Below are 21,444 nucleotides of genomic sequence, written 5' to 3' on the forward strand. Positions count from 1 at the left end.
TATATTGAAATTGAATGAAAATCGATTGTCAAAATGAAAACAAAAAATTGACAATAATAACATTAGGGGATTATCCCAATGATGTAATCAATTTTTCTTTTCTCAAAAACTGAAAAAATCAATTTTTTAATTTTTTTGTCAAATATTGATTATGATGATGATAATAATCAAGAAAAAAAAGCGAGAAAATTTGTAATATGATAAAAAAAATAGTATCAAGCAAATAATTAATTAATTATAATTATAATCCAAAATAATTAATAAATACAAAAATATGACTGAAAAATTGAATACACACAACACAACAAACAAAGGGAAAAAAATGATGATGATGAAACTTTGTAGTAAAAAAATTGTACGAGTTGAATGAAGGGTTAAGGAACAGAAAAAATTTGATGAGATAAAAATGGCTAACCAAACAATGGAAAAAAAGTAGCAGAAAAGGATTTTGATTTGAATGAAGGGTTATTTTTGATTTCGGATTTTAGATTCTTATTTTTTTTTAATACTGTACACAAACTGTTGGATCATTTGGTGATGCACAACCAATAATACGTGAATCAAATGCTAATTTTACTGGACATTCAAATGGATTCAATGTAAATTTGTTTATATGTTTATCCCAATAACATTCATAATATTTATTACAATCATTTGGATGTTGAAATATACCTGGCCGTGTACATGCTGATTCAGGTATACCAGATTTATCAGGCATCAGATTATGTATTGTTGATTCAGGATAATAGGTATTTTCATTGGAATTTGTTTGGATTTTGTTTGATTCAGTTGTTGGTTTTTGTGTTGTTGTTGTAGTTGTTGTTATAGTTGTTGTTGGTGCTTTTGTTGTTGTCGTTGTTGTTGTTGTTGATGATCGTTGACGTTGTCGTTGTCGTTGTTTTTGATGATAATTTTGATTTTCAGGATATCTTAAATCATGAAAATCAGGTGATAATAATTCATCTTCTTCATAGAAAACATTTCGTTCCGTATCATTAATATCATCTATATTTTGATTACCATTGACCATTGTTTCATCAACACCACCACCAGCAACAACATTAAGTTTTTGTCCAAAATGTCCAGTAAATCTTTGTCGTTCATGATGATGTTGATTATGATCAATAGATGGTGTTATAGTTGATGGTGTCGTTGTCGATGTTGTTTTTGAAAATTGCGGTTGTGGTTGTCTATGTAATTGATGACCACGTTGTCTATGTCCATATTCTGGTCGACGACCATTTGGTCTTCGTTGTGGATTCGATATTTTTGGTGCTGATGATGATGGTTGATATTGAATTGTAGATTCAGTTGTTGTTGTTGTCGATGTTGTTGTTGTTGTTGGTGGTGGATAAGATGCGGTTGTTGTTGTTGTTGTCGTCGTCGTTGGATTACGTATTCGTGATTCTTCTGTTGTATAAATACCATCAACATGTTGATCATCAACTAAATGTGGTACATCTTGATACCAAACATTTGAACTACGATTATTATTATTATTATTTGACATTCTTGGTGGTGGATAATTTGGTACAATTATTCTTGAATTATCATCATCATCATTATCATCATTATTATAATTATCATCATAATGATCATAATTATCGATTGATGGCCATGATGATTGTCTTGTTGTTGATGGAATTGTTGTTGTTGTTGCTGCAGTTGTTGTTGGTATAGTTGTTGTTGTTGTCGTCGTAGTTGTTGTTGTTGTTCTAGCTTTTAATGTAAATGGTTTTGTAAATGGTAAAATATCTCGAGGAACATCATTTATCCGTCCAGGTGGAATACGTCTTGCTTGATGTGCTGATGATACATCAACTGATGCACCAGGATAACCATCAATATCATATGGTATCAATTTTTCAGTACCTTGTAATTCATTTTTAACTTTATTAAAAATTGCTTGTAAAACTTCGGAATCTGGTTTTGAAATATCAAGCTTAAGCATTTGATCGGCAATTGTTGATGGTAAAAGATTTGAATCTAAAAGACCACTGCCATGATTATGACCACGATGACCACCATATAAACTTAGATTTTTCAATAATGAATTTTCACCTTTATAAACAAATGGACGATTTGGTTTATCCGGTAATAATGCTAAAATTGTTTCACCACCATTTATACTACCACCACTTTGAACATTATAAAATTTTCCCATATTTTCCTGACCAGTTTGTCGTAATAATTCCAATAAACTTTGTATAAATGTTTGATCATTATCATTACCATTACCACCATTAACAGCTTTATTTAACATTAACATTATATATTCATTTGTATCGTTGATATTACCATGATGATAATTCTGTGGTCTTTGATGATGATAATGACGATTATTGTCATTATTTAATGTTGATAACCATGGTACTGGTGTTGTATGTTGTGTTGATCTTTCCATATCATCATCATTATCAGTTGCATAACTAGCTGCTGTATACATTGATTTTGTTGTTGTCGTTGATGATTGTGGTTCCTTTGGTTTTTCCGAAGTTGTCGATGTATAATGTTCAAAAACATCACCGATCGGTGGGAAAAAATTATGACGATTATAATCAATTGATGGCTGACCATTTGTTAATGGTCGAAATGCTTGTTGATCACCACTATTATCATTTTCATTATGAACAAACATATGTTTTTTTCGATTAATTTCATCATCAATATCTTTAGCAGTCATAAGATTGAAATTTACATTCATTTTATCATCTTTTAAACTTGATGGTGTTGTCCATTCATATGAATCATATTTGATTTGTGGTCGTAAACGATTACGAACTAAATCTATTGGATGATTATCTTGATATGTTGTTGATATTGGTTTTGCAACTTTTGGTTTTGGTGATGATAATCTTTGTGGTTTCGGCTGATATTGATTATGATTATGATGATGATGATTTGATGCTGGTTGTTTATTCAATTCAAAAACATTATCGGTTATTGGTGTTAATTTATAATTAACCGGTGTTTTTGATGTTGGTAATGATGATGCTGATATTGGTTTAAATGATTGTTGTTGTTGAATGATTTTTGGTTTTATTGTTGTTGGACGTTGTGTTGTTGTTGTTGTTGTCGTAGTTGTTGTTGTTGTTCGCTGTTGTTGTTGTTGCTGTTTTTGTAATTGTAATTGACGATTTTGTTCAAAAAATTTTTGCCGTTCATTATTAAACCAATCCGAACTTGTAATAAAACTTGAAAATTTATTCAATTGACCAGCAGCCGTAGAAGATGGTTTTATCGTTGTTGGATAATTAAATTGTTGTTGTTGTTGTTGTTGTTGATGATAATTAATAACATGACGATTCAATACTGAATTCAAATCTGATTGTTTAACCGATGTTAATGGTAATCCAGTAACAGCACTATGTTGTGGTAAAAGCAATTGATGATGATTTTGTTGATTTGATTGATAACGATTTGATGATGGTGAACGTGTAGTAGGTAATGATTTTGGTCTTTGTAATTGTGGTGGTAATGATGATTCAGGTAATGTTAATAATTGTTTATTATTAAATGGTAATGTTGATATAAATTTTGAACGAAGAAATTGTTCTAATTGCATATCAGCACTATTCAATTCATCTTCACTAAGTAAATGATCCGGAAAATTCATTTTGGTTGCTTCAATTTTTAGCGGTTGTTGTGGTGCCTGTACAATCGATGGTTTCGGTGTATTTGGTAATTGTTGTTGCTTTTGTTGTTGTTGTTCATTATTATGATATGAATATCTGATATTAACCGATGGTAGACCATATGAATGATGATATAATTGTGGTTTTTGTTCATCCGTTGTACTAATCATAACTAATGGTGATGATTGATGTGCATCAAGATTCAAATTATTATTGAAATAATTTGCTGATTTTTTTGGTAATGATGGTGGATCAATAAAAGAACTGATTGGAAATGAATCACTTGCAGCTAAATGATGATAATCATTAAATATATTCGATTGATGATATTGATTTAATTTATTAAATTGATTATTATTTGTCGATGATGACATAGGTATGGAGATTGGTTTCATAATTGATTCAGCTGAATGCATCTGGAATGACGATGATGGATTTGCTTGTGGTGATGGACCACGATAAGAATTTGATGATTGATGTTGATGATTAAAATGATGATGTGACATTGGTGGCGGCTGAATAAATTGTGGTATATGAATACTTTCTTCAGCCATAAACATTGGTAACATTTGTGGATGATTCAATTGACTAAATCCGGTGGATGATTGTATTCCCGGATAATTTTTCAAATTTTGTCCCGATTTTTTTGATGTTTTTTGATTTCGTTGTGATGCTGCTGATTTATCAGCTGTTATTCGTTTACGTTTTGAAAATTTTGGTAAACGTGGAACTTTATTGAAAACACTTTTCTTATGTCTTGTTGGTGGTGATTTTGTTGTTGTCGTCGATGTTGCCATTGTTTCCGATGATGATGATGATAATGATTTTCGTTTCCTATTCACATCTGATTGATTATCTTTTGATTTTTTCAATGATTTTGGAAATTTTGGTATCGAAATACGATTGAATGGATTTTTTAACCATTTGTTACTATCACTGGGTTGATGATCGGCACGTGATTTTATTAAAGAACTGCTGCTACCGCTATTAGCTGGATTCCAGAATCGTATTCTTGATAATAACGATGAAAAATAATTTGTAATCGCTTGTAATCGTTGCATATATGATGAATTTCGTTTATAAATTTCATCAATTTTTGATAAATTTAAATAGGAAAATTTTTTCGATTTTGATCGTCCAGTTGTTTGATCTTGTTGTTGAGAATCAGATGGTGGATCGGTTATAATTGGAATTTGATTATGTTGTGCTGCAATCAAATCATCCGAGCTATGATCCGAACGTTCTTCAAAATCATCATCAGACATCATCATCATTGAAGATTCATCACCAAAATTATTATCATTGTCCATTGATGTTGCTTGTTGTTGTGCACGTAATACTTGTTGTATCATTGCTGATATATCACTTGATGCTGGTTCAATTTTATCTGAACCACCACCACCATTACCACCACCAACATTAATATCATGTGGTAGAATATCATGTAAATCTTTAACAATTCTTTCTTCAGGTGGTATATATGGACAACCTTTTACTAACCATTTCCAATTACATTGAAGTTTTTCTTGATCAAAACCCAATTCGAATGGACATTTAAATTCATATGATTGTAGAAAAGATTTACCCAAATCAGAACAATAATGAAAATATTCACAATTTTCTTGATCTTGATAAAATCCAGGTTTTGTACAATGAAAACTTGATCGTATAGTTGATGATATTTCACCCGATCCTATACATGTTGGTGACCATGATGGCCAATTACATATTTGAAAATATTCATCAAAAACTAAACCAGGTGGACAATTATATTGTAATTTTTGTATGGATGAATCACGTGATTGAAGCTTTAAACAACGATAAAAACGTGTACAATCTTCTGGATGTCTCATATAACCATTATGATTACATGGTAATATTGTATCATCTTGATCTTGATCATCATCATCAATAATACGTTCAACATTACCATATTTTTGTACAATATTTAAAAATGATTGAAAAAATTGTTGACTTGTATTAAAAAATGGTAATGGATAATTTTTTCTATTTAAATCATCATTATCAACAGTTGCAACCTGTGTAAATACAGATAATGCTGAACGTAATAATGGATATGAACCAAGGCCACAATGATTTTGATTATCATCATCATTCAGATGAAAAAATGCCATACCACCAGCACGTCTTAGCACAATATATTTGGCCTGATTTTGTCATTTGTTTTTCGGAGAAGAGCGAACAAAAAAATCAATAAAAAAATGTCCAGTTTGAAAATCAACAAAAAATTTACCTTTAATTTGATACTAATTTCATCATCAAAACCGATCCATTTATCATTATTGTAGATATATGGTGCTGAAAGATCTTTTTCACGTACCAAAGTCCAATTAATTTTATCACGAACATCACAGATCTGTTTTTTTAAATGATGGATGTTTTTAAGAAAAAAAGTTTTTACAATAAGCAAAACAAACCTTTGAATGAGAAATAGTAGTGATTGGTTGATTATTTGCAATCCAACCGATTGCTTTCGAACCAGGTGTTGATTGACTTTGATTCGACATACGATATAATGTACCAAATGTTGGTACACCAATTACTAATTGATTGGATGGTAGGCCAAGTGCCAGTGCCAGATCGATTATTGCATCCTATTTGTTGAAAATTTTTCTAATTACAAAAATTCCTTTGAAAATTAATAAAAATAACCATACCATATTTTCCATTTCAGACATTCCATGTAGTTTTGCTGGATGAATTAATGTATTACCTTCTTGATCAAAATTGAAAGCCGGTATGTTTATAAAATCAACATATCTGAAGTGCGGGGGGAAAAGCGGAGAAAATTGGGTTAAAACAAAACAACAAAAAACAAGGTCAATAAATTAACACTATGAGAAAAACTTACTTGTTAATTTGTGCAAAATCATAATAATCGGCTAAATGTTTTGGATAACGTGATGTTGTTAATGTTAAAATAGTTTTATTATCACCACCACCATTATTCTGTTTAAGACTTTCGCTTATTGACTATATATCAAAGGAAAAAGGTCAATGGGTATAAAAGGGTTAAAGAGAGAAAATGAAGCAATCGATTAATATGATTCGATTATCGATTGTCAATCAATCAATCGATCAATCAACCATCAACTTACCTGCATAATCGATATTAAATATTGTCGTTTTTGATTATTAGAATTATTATCCATTTTAAAATATTCATAATCAATATCGACGCCATCTAGATTATGACGTGTTATAAAATCACGTATACGTTTGGCAAAACGATGTCTTAACGTATTCGAAGCCGGTAATGGATAGGTAATATTTTTTGGATCTTCCAAATTAAATGCCTGGCCAGTTGGTCGTAATGATACAATAATTTTTACCGAAGGATTACGATTACGTAATGCTGATAAATATTTTAGGTCACCTGTGTCAGCAAAATGAAAATGAAAATCAATGAAAAACATTTGATGGCTTCCACTTACCTTTTTTACCGGCAATAAAAGCAAAATTTTCCTTAACAGCAACATACGAATAGACAATATGTGTACACAAACAAGGATCCAAATCATATGGACGATATTCATCTTCAACACGATAAAAACAGACTAATTTTTTCTTCGGTAAATCCTGTTCATCCAATGAACATCGATATGATTGTTGTAATTGATTCGGTGATTGACCTGATTTTTTGATTGTAAAAATGGAAAAGAAGTTAAAATTATTATTATTTATCGAATACATAAAAAAAGAATGCAACCGAAACAATAATAACCCAGACATCAAATCAAATCAATCAAATTTAAAGGAAAAAATTTATGACACGACCATCAACCATCAAACAATAATGATAAGATGCAATCGATCGAATCGAAATTGATGGGCAAAAGTGATAATAATAAAAAAGTTTCTCTAAATATTCGAATGTCCGCGAAAGAGAAACTTTCCCGTAAATTCTATTCGAGCGGAATGAGATGGAACAAAAAAAAACGTTCGAAATTAAACAATCGACTTTTGTTTTTGTTGTTGTTTTCCAAAAAAAGTTTTATTTTTCCAAAATTAAAATTTCTTTTTTATTTTCAATAATGATAATATCCACCATCAATAAAAACCATCATCAACAAACATCGACAAACAAAAAAAGTGTATTTTTGGGTATTATTTTTTGGCTGATTGTATCGTTAACATTATCATCATTATCATCATCATCATCATGATGGTTATAATCGTTTGTCGATGTTCAAATGATAATAATGATCATGGTCGTGGGCAAACAAAACAAGCAAACGAATGTTAGAAAGTTATGCAACAACGAAAATTTTACAGCGAGAACAACCTGTTGAAGAACAAAAAATCGATTTTGGTCAAAAACAACAACAAAAATTATGTTTTTATTTAACCCGTTTTTTTAATTTTAAAGTAATTTTTTTCTATTTATTTAACAGAAAAATTGGAATTTTAATTCATTTTTTCAATGATGAAAAATCTGGAAATTTGAGAGAGAAAAATTTCACCAAAAATTTTGCAATGGCTATATTAACCTGTAAAACGTTCGATTGGAAAACCAAACCAACCATCACCGACCTGATGATATCGATTAAATTAAGGTCACCACCACCACCACTACCATATTTACACACATTCAGACAATCTGATCATCATCATCATCGAAAAAATGAAAAATTCTCATCCGAATCAACAAAAATGTGATAATCGATCAAACAACTTATTTCATTCCATCATCATCATTCATTCCATTACATTCATTTCATTCAAACATAATTTTCATCATCATCATCCTCATCATTCTTTAACGGGATTTATTATTATTTATTAATAATGCACACTGCACACCACCGCCAACAACAACAACAAAAAAAAGGATTTTTTTTTTTGGCCAAAAAAAAACAAGCCAAGAATGATCAACGCATCATAATAATCAAGGAAAAATAAGCTGGAAAGAAAAAATCCATTGGCCTGTTGTCCATTTTTTCTTTATTTTATTTTCTACAAACATCATCATCATAATCATGATAATGATGCTAAAAATATCATCATTGGTTGGTCGGTTGTTTGATCATTCCATGCCATCATGATGATCATGATGATGATGATGATCAACAACCAACAACAACAACGACGGAATGAAATAAAAGGAAAAACAAATCCTGTTAGATCCCATCATCATCAAAGAAAGAAAAAATTTCTGATTTAAACCAAAACTGATTTCTGATGATGATGATGGTCAAAGTTATTTATTTAGTTGCATAGTCATCATTATCAACAACATCCAAAAATGGTGAACTTGGCTTCCAAAAAAAAACGATAAGAAAATTATTTTTCTTTTGAAGTAAACAGGCCACCACACTGCTGCTGCTGTAGCACACAGGTAAGTAATCAGGTTCAAATAAAGAGAGAGAGAGAGATTGAATGATAAACAGGATTTATTTATTTTATTTTATTTTTGTTTCATCTTTACTTTTTGTTTTCTGTAGTTTTGAATTTTTTTTTGTTTTTTTTTCAAAGTCATAATAAGTAACACTTTTTTTTTCTTTTTCACCTATAGGGGTTTAAGATCAAGATTTTCTCTCTCTTTTTTTTCCGATCGATCGATCAATCAATCCGATTTGATTGATTGATTAAATTGAATTTAGAGAAAATTTCCGATTTATATCATCATTTTTAGCTACTTTGACTTATTTTCGTTGTTTTTTGAGAAATTTTGGAACGATTGATCCAAAATTTCAAAAGTGATAATCTTTTTCTTGTTGATGATGTCAACAACGACAAAAAAAAATCAATTTCAGATCAATATTTTCAGGTTAATGATAACAAAAAATCCATTTTTTCAAGATTGCAAAAACATTTTTCAAGATTGCAAAATTTCTCAATACAAAAAAAAAACACCCTGTATTGAAAGATGTGCCCGTTTCTTTTGAATTTAGATCATCATCATCATCATTTTGAACAATATGATTTTATCAAATTCAATTCAATCGATGATGAAATCGATAATATCGATTGTTGTTATTTTGATCGACATTTTTTCTTTCTATCAATTTTCAATCAAAAATCCTTTTTTTTCTATCTCCATTAACCATATTTCACCATATCATCGTTACTTAATTAAAAGAAAACTTTACGAAAACCTCGAATCAAAATGAAAAGAAATTTCATTATCAATCGATGATGATCTTAATTTTTTTCATCATCGTTTGAAGAAAAACAAAAATTAATCACAAAAAAACTAGATCAAATTCCATTTTTAGTAAGAATTTTTCCCCAACGACAACAACAAAAAAAATGATTAAACATCATCATTATTGGATCAACGTTTGTTTGTGATCATCACTACTGTACAATTATCGCACAACGTTTAATAATAATAATGATGATTTTATTGTCGTTGAAGGTTAAAAAAAAGACCGCAATTATCATCAAATATGGCACACGACAACAACAACATTATTATCCTTCAATCAAGAGAGATTTTTTCTTAAACGAAATGAAATTTTCTTCTCGATTCGGTTGAATGGAAGATTCTTGGCTAAAGATTTTCGTAACCACATAAACGATGGTAACTCACTTGGCAAAATCATCATTATTGTAAATCAATCAAGTGGATCATCATTATCATTATCAGGCACCATTACCAGGTATTTTTTCTGAACTTCAATAAGAAAATCTTTACTGAAAATGTGTATCAATCGATTTATCCGATCGATTGATACAGATCGATTGTTGTTGATACAACATTGAAAAAAACAATACAATAATGACAATGAAATTGAATGACATGATATATTTGTCTAGTTTGTTTGTTGTTTGTTTGTTTGTTTGTTTTTGGCATTGATTCGTGTGATTTATTTTTGGATTTCGGTGTGTGTTTATCGTCGATCAAACCCGAAATGGATCAAAATACAAAGATCAAAAAACTAAAAAACGAAAATCTTGAAAATAACTCAGCAAAAAATCTTTTTACCTGATAAATGTGATGTACGATGATATGATGATGATGATGAACTGGATAATAATAAATCATCATCATCATTATATGAATAATGTGATTGTTGTTGATGATGATGATCAAATGATGATTGAATGTTTGTTATCGTTATTAACATCATCCATAATGAAATGGTGAAAAGATTTTTACTAAATTTTATTATCGTTGCCATTTTTTTTCGTTGGATTTTCTGTGTGTATGTGTGTGATCAGCAAAACAAACAACACATCACCGGTAAGCAGATAACACTTTTGGCACTTGGTGTATAATTCCGAAGAATAATTCGGTCGGTTTAGTTGGTCGGTCGAATCCCGAATGTTTGATTGATCAACACAGAACCGGAAATTTTATTTCAAAATTTTAAAAATTTATCACATATTTTTTACATTCCAGAAAAAAAAATCACTTTTATTCAATCAAATCATCAAAATGGCTACTTGGCCATCATGATGTAATCAGGAATTTTTTTTCAACAACAAAAAAAATTGGAAATTCACCATTCACAAACACTGTGATGAATTCAAAAAAAATCAAGAAAAAAAATTCAAATCATCAATGTTAATACTGATGTTGATGATGATCTGATCTTAATGGAAAAAAAATTGAAATGAAATGAACATCTTTTTTACAACCAAACACCAATGAAGATCATCAACATCAACATCATCATCGACAACATCGAAAATCATTTTCATTTTTCAATTCAAATGATAGATGTTGATGATTCTCTTTATTTTCTCTTTTTTTCGAAAGAAAATCTTTCTTTTTTTCAAACCTCGGGTTCCAGAAATTCCAGAGATTTTGGGGAAAAAGCAGAGAGAGAAAAGATAGTGAGAGAGAAAAAAAAATCTGGTGTACTGCTACTGACATACATTTTCGACTATTTTAACAAATTTTACCTAGAAACAAAAAAAAATAAGATTCTCTTTTTTTCATTCATTCATTCATTCATTCAAGATTGAAGATAAATAAATTATTGGTTGGCTCTCAATTTCTATTTATGCTGTTTTTTTCACCCATCGCAATCGAAATTCAAAAAAGAAAAACGACATTCCACTTGGATTGAAATAGCCGCTTCATGATCAATCTTATCATCCATAATCATGGTCGATGGACAAAATTGGATTGATTTTTTTTTGTTGTTTTCCAGAAATAAAATCAAAGAGTGTTAAAAGTTAAAGAGTTTATCTTTTCAAGAAAAAAAAGAAACTATCGAATATCAATATCGGTTATTTGATTAATTCGGGTAAATAAAAATTTGATGATGTTGATGAAAAACAAGGCGAGAGAGAGAGAAAATAACACAAAATTAGAACAAAATGAATCATATACATGAATCATATACGATTTTAAGTGGAAATCGATGCCGGTAAATTGATTATCATCATCGATATCAGGTGAAGAACGAAAAACCGGTTGAAATATCGATGAAAGAGAGTGAGAGAGAAATTGAATGTCTAAAAAAAAGATGCGGCGATGATGCTAAACTAAATTACATAATTTTTTTTTCTTTCAACCACATAGGTATCATTATTTACCTGTAAATTTAATTTTTGAAGAAAAAAAAATTTTCAAAATGCCAAAAAACCTAATATCCGGTGATTCAATTTAGACAAATCAAATCAAATCAAATCAATCAATCATTTGATTGTTGCTCATTCATAAATGAAGGTCATTGGCAACTATTTATACACACTGAAGATGGTTGTTTGGAAATCAAATCAAAGAAAAACATCTTTATTCAGCAGAAAAGAAAAAATTGGTGTCAATCAATAATTATTTGGGCGATGAACACAACATTCCATTTACAACAAACAAAACAAATTTTCAATGTAACTAAATTGAAAAAACACCTACACAATCTTGTTGTTTTGTTTGCTAAAATATGACAATTTAAAAAAATTTGAATGGCTATTTACACACCGCCATGATGATGATCGATATTTGATGATCAATTGACCAAGATCACGATCAATTGATCAATTGAAAAATGATATAGCCTTTCTTGATTGATTCCGGTGTTTTTTTTTCTTTTACTTCCCCCTCCAGTTAAAAAGGTCAGGATTTGAATTTTTGAAAAATGAAATTTTTCGTTTCGTTTGAAAAAAGGAAATTCAAGTAGCCAACCCTAAAATCGAAAATGATGACCGATATTTTATTAAAAGGTGAAAATTGGTTACACAACAGAAAAAGAAGATCAATTCACATGCGAAAAGAAGAAAAAAGATTTTTTTGTTTGTTTGAAAACAAACAAATATTGACATAGGATGTTTCTTCTTCTTTCACAAACAAATATCGATTGTATTACTATCGATTCTATCGAATCATCATCATTATTATCCGGCGAGTGGTCAGATTTTCTGTTTTGTTTTGGGCGTCGAAATTCTTCAATTTTTTTTCTCTCGATCAATCAATCAATCAATCAATCGATGATAATCAAATAGTATTGACTATTTTTGAGGATAAATTTAGCATCATCATCGACAAGAAAAAAAAATGTTTGTTTGAAGTTTTCGGAAACATCTTTAACAAAAGGCAGCAACAGCAAACATCATTTTTGTTGGCTATTTTGATTTGATTGACAGCCAAACGAATTTGTTTCGTTTCATCATCATCATCATCTTTTATCTTCATGTTTCATCTTTGATGATGTGTAAGTGATGTTTTTTGTTGATGTTCATGCAGCAGCCGCATCATCATCACCTTTTTTTTATTTAAAACAAAAATCAGGGCCAATCCAACATAATTTACATATTAATGATTTGACATGAATTTTTTCAAAGTTTCTTTTTTTTCTGTCTTGGTATGTGCAAAGAATTTTTAATTTTTTTAAAAAATTTTTGTTGAAAAAAAACTTCATATCCGATGTGTACACTGCCCGTTTCTTTGATTGACTATTTACACTTTACTGGTCATACTTGTCTATATAGTGTGTGTGTGTGTGTTTGAAGATATCTCTTCTGATTAAAGATCAACAATAATAATAACCATCACCATCGGGAAATCAAAAAAAAAAAAAAAAAAAAAAATCAATCTAAAAATATACAACATTTGAGAAACAATCAAATGAATGGAATTGCAATAATAACATATCGAATAAATTATCTTTTGAAATGATAATTTCATTTCTTCAATTTATTATTGTTTTTGTTTCAAAAAAATATAGTGATTAGGTCGAAATAACCAAAAAAAACATTGTAATCATAGGTAAGGATGAGTTAAACACACACACCTGGATATTGAATGTTTGAAATAAAATTCGGTAAAAAAACATCAGTAACAAGGTCAGCCAGAAAAAATGTTTTCAGCATTTTTACATTCAGAAAAATCAAATACAAACAAAAAGTTCATTTTATTATTGATTGTTTATCTTTTACGGGAAAATTTCTGTAAATTTTCCCGTAAAATTTCTATTTTTGGTCAACGGGAAAAAAATTGAAAATTTCCATAACAAAAAAAATATGACAAATATTCTTCTGCGATGACATCTTCGTTCGAAAGAATTTTTTTCCCGGTTTGGAAAAACAAAATCATCTCCCTCTGTTTATCACTTTTGGTTGACACATTTTTTCTCTCTTGATTTACGCCCGAAGTTTCCCGAAGAAAAAGATGATAAATTTGTTGTTGTTGTTGGTTGTCCACTTTGAACGATCAACAATATTTGACAACCAACCGACCAACCAACCGAACAACAACAGGCCGTAAATCATTTTTTTTTTTGACAAACTTACTTCACTGACCACACCAATAAAATGAATGGAAATGTTCCATGGATACAATGTTGCTGCTGTTGAAGAATTGGGAAGAAAATAAAATTATCATCAAGGTGTGGATCGATAGTAAAAAATCATCGAAAATCAATTCGAAAAGAAATTGATTGGCTATTTTAACATCATCATCATGTATGTCGAAAATTAATTTTGCTTCGATCAATGATCGATCCAATATTGTGAATGATGCAAAACTTGAACGGGCGCGGATCATTTCTTGAAAAAAAAGTTCAAACAAAACAAAATAAAGGAAATGGAAATTCGTTCATCGCAAAAAGAAACAGAAAGAAAAAGAAACACAAACAGAAAATCTATTGAGGAAGAAGAATTGTAACAAAATTGCTTACAATCACGCAATATGGATGTTTGTGTTTGTGTAATTTCAATTTTTTTTGTTTGTTGAATAAAAATTATTGAAATTATTCAATTTACATATTGTGCATTGTCATGTCACAAAAATGTATGCAAAATGGAGAATGACGAGAGAAATCTATTTTGTTCAGCAAAAAAAGGTGGAAGATTTATCTCATTTAACCAATTAATTATTGATTCATCAAATTGAATTTTTTCACAAAAAAAAATATATTTGAAAAACGTGGGAAGAAACGTGAAACAAGGTAATTTTTACCTGAAAAAAAACATTCATAAATTTTGTAGCGAAAAAATTTCGAAGTTTTTTCGTTTTTTTTTTTTTTGATTGTAAAGATATTAGGGAAATGAAATTATTTTCTTTCTGTTGTGCAAAAAAAAAATATTCAAAATCATTAAATAAACAAACAAACATTCATCAAAATGTTTATTTCCTATGTATATATTTGATGAACAATAATGACTTTTCAAACACCCTGTACACACCATGTCCGGAACAATGGAAAAAAATTTTCGGGAAATTTTCTCGGAAACAAACAAATTTGATGATGCTGCTGATGGTAGGTTCTTGACTTTTTTCCTTAACTCTTTCTTCGTTTGTTGTTGTCAATATGGAAATTTTGTTGTTTTTTTTTGTTTTGAAAAAAAAGCAAAAAATTCAATTTAAATTTTAACAAAAGAAAATTACCCGGACAAATTTTTCGTTCGATCAATCGATCGATCGATCTATCTATCGATTGTTAACGAAATTTAATTCAGGAAAATAACCGGAACCGAACTGAAGAAAATTTTTCTCATTAAATTTTCATTTCATTTCAATTCCTTCCGATCATTGATCATCAATCGATTTTTCTGTTCATCAATCATTGATGATCAAAAAAAAACGTTGATTGTCGCGTGTTTCAGTGTAATTTTTCATCAACAAAACTACCAACCATTATTATCGATTAGTAAAGTTATTTTCTACTGGAAAATTATCGAAAAGATAAACATCACAAAAAAAAAAAAAATCCACTGACCGATTGGGTAGATTTGGGCCATTAAACTGAAAATGAATTTGGGTCGAACACATGCATATGTGCTGCATATCGAAGTTGCTCGGTGTTGAGGTCAAAATAGAGGGGGGAAAAAAAACGAATTTAGACGATAATAACCCGAATGGAAAGTTAAAATACCTTCAGCCAAAAAAAAGTAATCTTGATTTTTGTTGTTGTTGTTGTTGTCGATGTTTTTTCTTTTTTTGGAATCTTAAAATAGAAACTTTTTTTTCTTATTTTTCATTGATGAATTAAGTAGAAATAAATATTTGAATGTTGTTTTTGATAGTAATTAATACTCTGAGTGTGTGTGTATTACCTACCAATCAGCTTAAGATGCTTGTTGTTGTTTATCATAGGAGAGAGAATTTTCTCTCTCTCTCTTTGGATTCGATCAAAATGATGTCCATTTTCATCGAACGTTTTTTGTTGTTGTTGTTGTTGATCATGATCGACTTGTTTTTCTTTTTTTGGTATCGAGAAATCGGGAAAGATTTTTGGATCCGAAAATAGTCTTCGAATGATGTTTTACACATTGAGATTGAAGCAAAGCAAAAAGCAAAATAGAAACCAAAAAAAACTAAGCCAATTCGATCCATCTGGTTTTGATGATCATGATTTTCGTTGTTGTTGTTGTTGTTGTTTGTCGAATAATGATTGGTGATTGGTGAAAGATGTTTTTTTCATTCATGTCTTGGTCTATTATCTTTGGGGATGATGATTGGAGAGGGGGGAGGATGATAATGTCGTTGTTTCACGTTTTTTTCTCTTGTTGAAATTGTCGGTCGTTCAATCAATAAAAAAAACGATCAGTAGCGTGTTAAAAGCTGGTAATTATTTTTCTTCGTATAAAAATTGGATTAAAATTAATGATAATGATTTAAAAACCGGGTAATAAAAAAATCAATAATGATGATTACCGATCGATCGGATAACATTCGAAATAGAGAAAGATGATTCAATTAATTCGAACGTTTTCTTGAAAAAAAACGTTCGAATTGATTATGCGCATTTCAATTCGAACGTTTTTTAGATGATCATTTCGAATATGATAAACATTCGATTTGATTCGATTCGATTCGAATCTTGTCAAAAAAAAACTAGGATAATTTTCAATCAAAAAATCAAAAATGTAATAACCGAACGCACCTTTTTTAATATCGGGTGAACCATCGATTGATTTACCATTTTGTGATCTAAATTACCATCATCAATTACCTGATGAACACCTTTCATTTTTGGGGGCGAAAAATTGATGATGAAATTAATTCACCGCCATCATTAACTAAAAGATTTGACCGAATTCTCGATACTGATATTTGATCAATGAAAAACTTTATCGAAATGGTTTTTTCGATGAAAATCGACAAAAATTTTGACAAATAAAGATGTGAAAGTTAAATATCCAGAAAAACGGCAACCATCCAGAAAAACAAACAACCATAATTTTTTTCGGTTAAATTTTCATTCATCAAATCGATTCAAAACTCACGAAACTAGTTCAACCAACAGCAACAAAAGATTTTTGAAGAAACTGGATCATCATCATCATTTCATGATCATTGGCAATGATTATCATCGACAAAATGATTATCATGATCATCATCAAGATGATAAATTCATTTCATTCTTTGTTTTGTTGATGATATCAATTTCGTGATATTCGAATTGATTCATTCATCATAAATAAAATGAAATGAAACAAAAAAAAATGATTAAATCCACCATGATGGTTAGTAGCAATGATAAATCCGTGATCATCATCAAACGAAACGAAAATTAAATGCTACCCGTTTTTCGGTTATTTTGTTTTTTCGGTTGTTTCCTTCTCATTCAACAAACCATCATTGAATTTCAAAAAATTAAAACCATCAAAAAGGTAAGTAAGAAATCATTTATGTTGATCGTTTTCAATTTTGTTTTGTTTTGTTTGTTTTTTGTTTGTTCAAAATAATTGATCGGTCAGCCAGGATTGAATTTCCAAACGAAAAAAAAAGAACAAGGGTAATTTGTTTTTCGTTTGATAATTACCCGGTTTTTTTCTTATTTACTTGATGAAAATGTTTTTTATTTATTTCTTTTTTTTATTGTTTTTTTTTGATGATAAAAATATCTTCTTTTTCAGGATTTTCTCCAAATCAAGATTTTTGTTTGTTTGTTTTTCTTCGGATCAAGTTCCCTCCAATTAAAATTTTCAAACAAAAAAAAAATCCGAAAAATACGTTCTATATGAATGCACCATAACCTTTTTGATATTTCGGCAAACGTTCGATGCTTTTTTTTTGTTTGTTGATCGGTGAGTGTGTGTTTGGGTTAAGTCTGAATTTATTTTGTTTCGTTTTTCAAGATTTGCTTGTTAGATTTTTTCATTTTCTTTTTAAAAATTGTGTATCAACAAAATGGCCAATCGATTATCACCATATTTTGGTAATTATCCGGCTGAATATAATCGTGCCGTTCATGGTACATATCATCCGGGTCGTTATTATGGTCCACGTAAGTCAAATTGATTTTTTGTTTTTTTGTAAATCAAAATTTCTTTTTTTTTATCCATAAAAATAACAGGCGATACACCATTATCCGAGGTTAAAGTTAACGAATTAGTTGGCTGGTTGAATCGTCGAAATGTTCATCCATTTGCAATGTGGCAAGCAATGGGTCGTGCTTATTATCGTTTTACACATCGTTTTGTTGAACCTAAATATGCATCACCAATTCGTTTCTTTTTCCAAGTGGTTGCAATGTCATCAATATTTTTCTATATGGCAAATTATCCAAAAAATATACGCCATCATAAACAGGCTAAATATCATTGGTAAAAAACAAAATTCTAAATTCTTGGCCTATTATAGAAAAACTAAATCAATCAAACAATGTCATAGATGATAATTACTAAAAGAGTAAAAAAATTCAATAATAATAAAAATTTTTATTCCAAAATGAAAAGAAAGTGATGCACAAATTCTTGCATTAATTTTAAAAGCAAATAAGATTATTGCAAAATCATTTATAGAGAAAGATTACAGAATTTGTTTTGTTTTTTAAATAAAAAAAAATTATAAGTAATTAATTTTTAAATATAAAAAAAGAAGAAAATTTGAAAAGAATATAAATTTTCTCATCCACATGATTATTCACAATTGTAAATATTTTGCTGCTTCAGTTTTTGGTTTTTTATAAACGTCGTTGATGTTTTGTTGTGAGGCTGTTTTTTGCTTTTTTCAATTGGATGGAGTTTTGTCGTTTTTTGGATGTAAAAAAATGATGATAAAATGCGCTTTCGTTAGTTATTCTTTGAAAATTCAATCATTACTTTTTTGCAATCATTTTCTCTTCACTGATTTAAAGAATATTACAACGATGCCTATTACGTTTTGGTTTTGGTTGTGGACATAATACCGCCCTTATTGATTCATCAAATACATTTTTTAAACCTTTTTGTGTTAATGCTGAACATTCTAAATATTTAACAGCACCAATTTCTTTGGCCATACCTAAACCTTGTGGATAGGTTATTGGTGCTAATTTACGTTCTTTTAGTTTTTCATTTGTACGTGGATCATCTCTTAGATCCAATTTTGTTCCAACAAGTATGATTGGTGTATTTGGGCAGTGATGGCTTACTTCTGGATACCACTGGATATATTTCAACAGAAACAAACAAAATATTTTAAGAAACAAAATGGATAAAATCTTGTTATTATTTTTACCTTTGCTCGAACATTTTCGAATGAAGCTGGATTTACAAGTGAAAAACAAATTAAGAAAACATCCTAAAATTAAATGAATGATTAGTATTCTTTTCCTTTTAAATACAAAAAAAATAATTACCGTTTGTGGATATGATAATGGTCGTAAACGATCATAATCTTCTTGTCCGGCCGTATCCCAAAGGCCTAAATTAATTGGTTTACCATCGACCATAACATTGGCCGAATAATTATCAAATCTATCAATTCAAAAACAAACAAATTCTGTGGGTTAAAAAAAATTTTTTTTTCAAAGTAACTAAAAATAACTTACACAGTGGGAATATATTCACCCGGAAATGCATTGGTTGTATAGCTAATTAAAAGACATGTTTTACCGACGGCACTAAACATTGAAACAAACAAAATTAAATTCAAAAGAAAATCAATTTTCAACAAAACACATTACCCATCACCGACGACAACACATTTGATGGCTTGCATTGTTTCGTTAATGAAATAACGATAATGATGATTTATAAATATCAGAAAAAATCAATAATTTTTCAATTAACACGCACGTATCAAAAAAACACTCAAATACACTGGATATCAGATGATAATAACAACAACAACAAGAATAAATATAAAAACTTAACAAATACACAAAACACCTTCTGTATTTCTTCTTGTTGTTGTCGGTATTTTTGAAAATTGAAAACCAAAAAAACAAACAAATAATTCTGTATAACGAAGAATGAAGATAGATTTCTTTGTTCAAAATCAGTATTTTTCTGTTGTTGTTGTTGTTTGAGTTCTTTTCCTTGGAAAAATTTTATATTATGCGACTCGCTTCTCACTATTTTTATTATAACAAAATTTTTAAATGTAGATTATAATCATGATGCACTGGATCAAAAAGTGTTAATGATGATAATCGAATTAAACCATCATCGATATTTTCATTGTTGTTTGAGGTCAATCAATTTGATTATCTATGATATACAAGAACAGAAAGAAGGATTTTTTTTTAGTTGAAAATCAAACAAACGATTAAAAAAACTTACGATTTACAAAAAAGACAAAAATTTTCTGAATCCAGGATTTGTTCTCTTAGCAAACAGAAAGAAAGGTGTCTCCAACAACAACAAAGACGACCACAAAACAATTTTATCATCAAAAAACAAATTAATTATCAAATTTTTTTTAAAAATATTAACATCATCATTATTTAGATGATAATGTTGATGTGGGGTGGTGGTGGTGGTGAATAATTTTGGTTAGATGAAATATATAGATGGTTGGCTATGTTTGCTCATCACCATTATCATCTAAATAATAATCATTAACACTTAAGCTGCAATTATGATTTGTGATGATAAAAATTCTATAGTTCTTTTTAAGCTGATTGGATTGTTTTGATTGACGATTTTTCTCGTTGTGTTTCTCGGGATGTAGAAAAAAAAATTTGCAGTTTTTTTTTGGTTTTGTTTTCAGTTTTGAGCAACAGGAGAAATAATGTTTGGCAATTTGAATAATTTTGTTTTGTTTTGTTGTGCTGGATGTCAACAATGAGGAAAAAAAGCCGGATCAAAATTTTATTTGCTTTTTTTGATTCGGGAATTTTTTTCGGAAACGAAAATCAAGAAAATCAAAGATGAAATTTTTGTTTTCAATTCGGGTTGGAAGAAAAAAAAAGCCGCAAATTAAGAAAAGAAAAAAAATTTTTGCCGTCAACAAAACCACCCGAAAAAAAAGAAGGAAAAAAAATCGAACGATATTGAAACACAACGACGACGACGACGACGACGACCAACAGCGTGCAACATATATGTATTTTGAAAATGACTTCATTGGGTTATGGCTACAATTGGGAAATGTATCAATTTTTCTAGCATTCAGACTGTAACCATTTACCAAAAAAGACCATATTTACATTATGAAACGTAACGTTTCGTGGAACAAAAA

General features: G+C 29.4%; 3 protein-coding genes and 1 long non-coding RNA gene across 4 annotated transcripts; 2 read left to right on the top strand and 2 right to left on the bottom strand.

Annotated features, from left to right (window-relative positions):
* Positions 1-225: 225 nt before the first annotated feature.
* LOC113788545 (uncharacterized) lies at positions 226-11,149 on the bottom strand. Its single transcript, XM_027338004.2, has 8 exons — positions 10,588-11,149; positions 7,091-7,288; positions 6,755-7,032; positions 6,508-6,629; positions 6,314-6,416; positions 6,074-6,250; positions 5,890-6,012; positions 226-5,803 (listed from the first exon to the last, which is right to left on the bottom strand). The coding sequence occupies exons 1-8, from the start codon at positions 10,781-10,783 to the stop codon at positions 503-505; spliced, it is 6,498 nt and encodes a 2,165-aa protein (XP_027193805.2). The 5' UTR covers positions 10,784-11,149; the 3' UTR covers positions 226-502.
* Positions 7,466-12,624, top strand: LOC142645718 (uncharacterized). The gene is made up of 3 exons (XR_012846782.1): positions 7,466-8,994; positions 11,569-11,857; positions 12,136-12,624. It is a non-coding gene; the product is annotated as an uncharacterized LOC142645718 (long non-coding RNA).
* Positions 12,625-18,066: 5,442 nt separating this feature from the next.
* Positions 18,067-18,857, top strand: ATPsynF (ATP synthase, subunit F). The gene is made up of 2 exons (XM_027338009.2): positions 18,067-18,283; positions 18,353-18,857. Exons 1-2 carry the CDS (start codon positions 18,187-18,189, stop codon positions 18,604-18,606), a joined length of 351 nt encoding a protein of 116 aa, XP_027193810.1. The 5' UTR covers positions 18,067-18,186; the 3' UTR covers positions 18,607-18,857.
* Positions 18,697-21,240, bottom strand: LOC113788550 (ras-related C3 botulinum toxin substrate 1). The gene is made up of 6 exons (XM_027338008.2): positions 20,544-21,240; positions 19,946-20,471; positions 19,811-19,882; positions 19,619-19,736; positions 19,498-19,560; positions 18,697-19,423 (listed from the first exon to the last, which is right to left on the bottom strand). Exons 2-6 carry the CDS (start codon positions 19,978-19,980, stop codon positions 19,130-19,132), a joined length of 582 nt encoding a protein of 193 aa, XP_027193809.1. The 5' UTR covers positions 19,981-20,471; positions 20,544-21,240; the 3' UTR covers positions 18,697-19,129.
* Positions 21,241-21,444: the final 204 nt, after the last annotated feature.

The sequence above is a fragment of the Dermatophagoides pteronyssinus genome, unplaced genomic scaffold (assembly GCF_027571235.1).
Source record: "Dermatophagoides pteronyssinus isolate colony J.1.1.1.1 unplaced genomic scaffold, Derpt_VIB-CSIC_2022.12 sq0019, whole genome shotgun sequence".
Lineage (NCBI taxonomy): Eukaryota > Metazoa > Arthropoda > Arachnida > Sarcoptiformes > Pyroglyphidae > Dermatophagoides > Dermatophagoides pteronyssinus.

Coding starts and splice junctions, on each gene's coding strand:
- LOC113788545 (XM_027338004.2), bottom strand. CDS start 10,783: ATGGCAACGATAATAAAATTTAGTAAAAATCTTTTCACCATTTCATTA. Junction 7,289..10,587: donor TCGTACATCACATTTATCAG/GTAAAAAGATTT, acceptor TCAAAAAATCAG/GTCAATCACCGAATCAATTA. Junction 6,417..6,507: donor GATTTTGCACAAATTAACAA/GTAAGTTTTTCT, acceptor CCCGCACTTCAG/ATATGTTGATTTTATAAACA.
- ATPsynF (XM_027338009.2), top strand. CDS start 18,187: ATGGCCAATCGATTATCACCATATTTTGGTAATTATCCGGCTGAATAT. Junction 18,284..18,352: donor GGGTCGTTATTATGGTCCAC/GTAAGTCAAATT, acceptor TAAAAATAACAG/GCGATACACCATTATCCGAG.
- LOC113788550 (XM_027338008.2), bottom strand. CDS start 19,980: ATGCAAGCCATCAAATGTGTTGTCGTCGGTGATGG. Junction 19,883..19,945: donor TGTGTTGTCGTCGGTGATGG/GTAATGTGTTTT, acceptor TTCAATGTTTAG/TGCCGTCGGTAAAACATGTC. Junction 19,424..19,497: donor TCGAAAATGTTCGAGCAAAG/GTAAAAATAATA, acceptor AAATATATCCAG/TGGTATCCAGAAGTAAGCCA.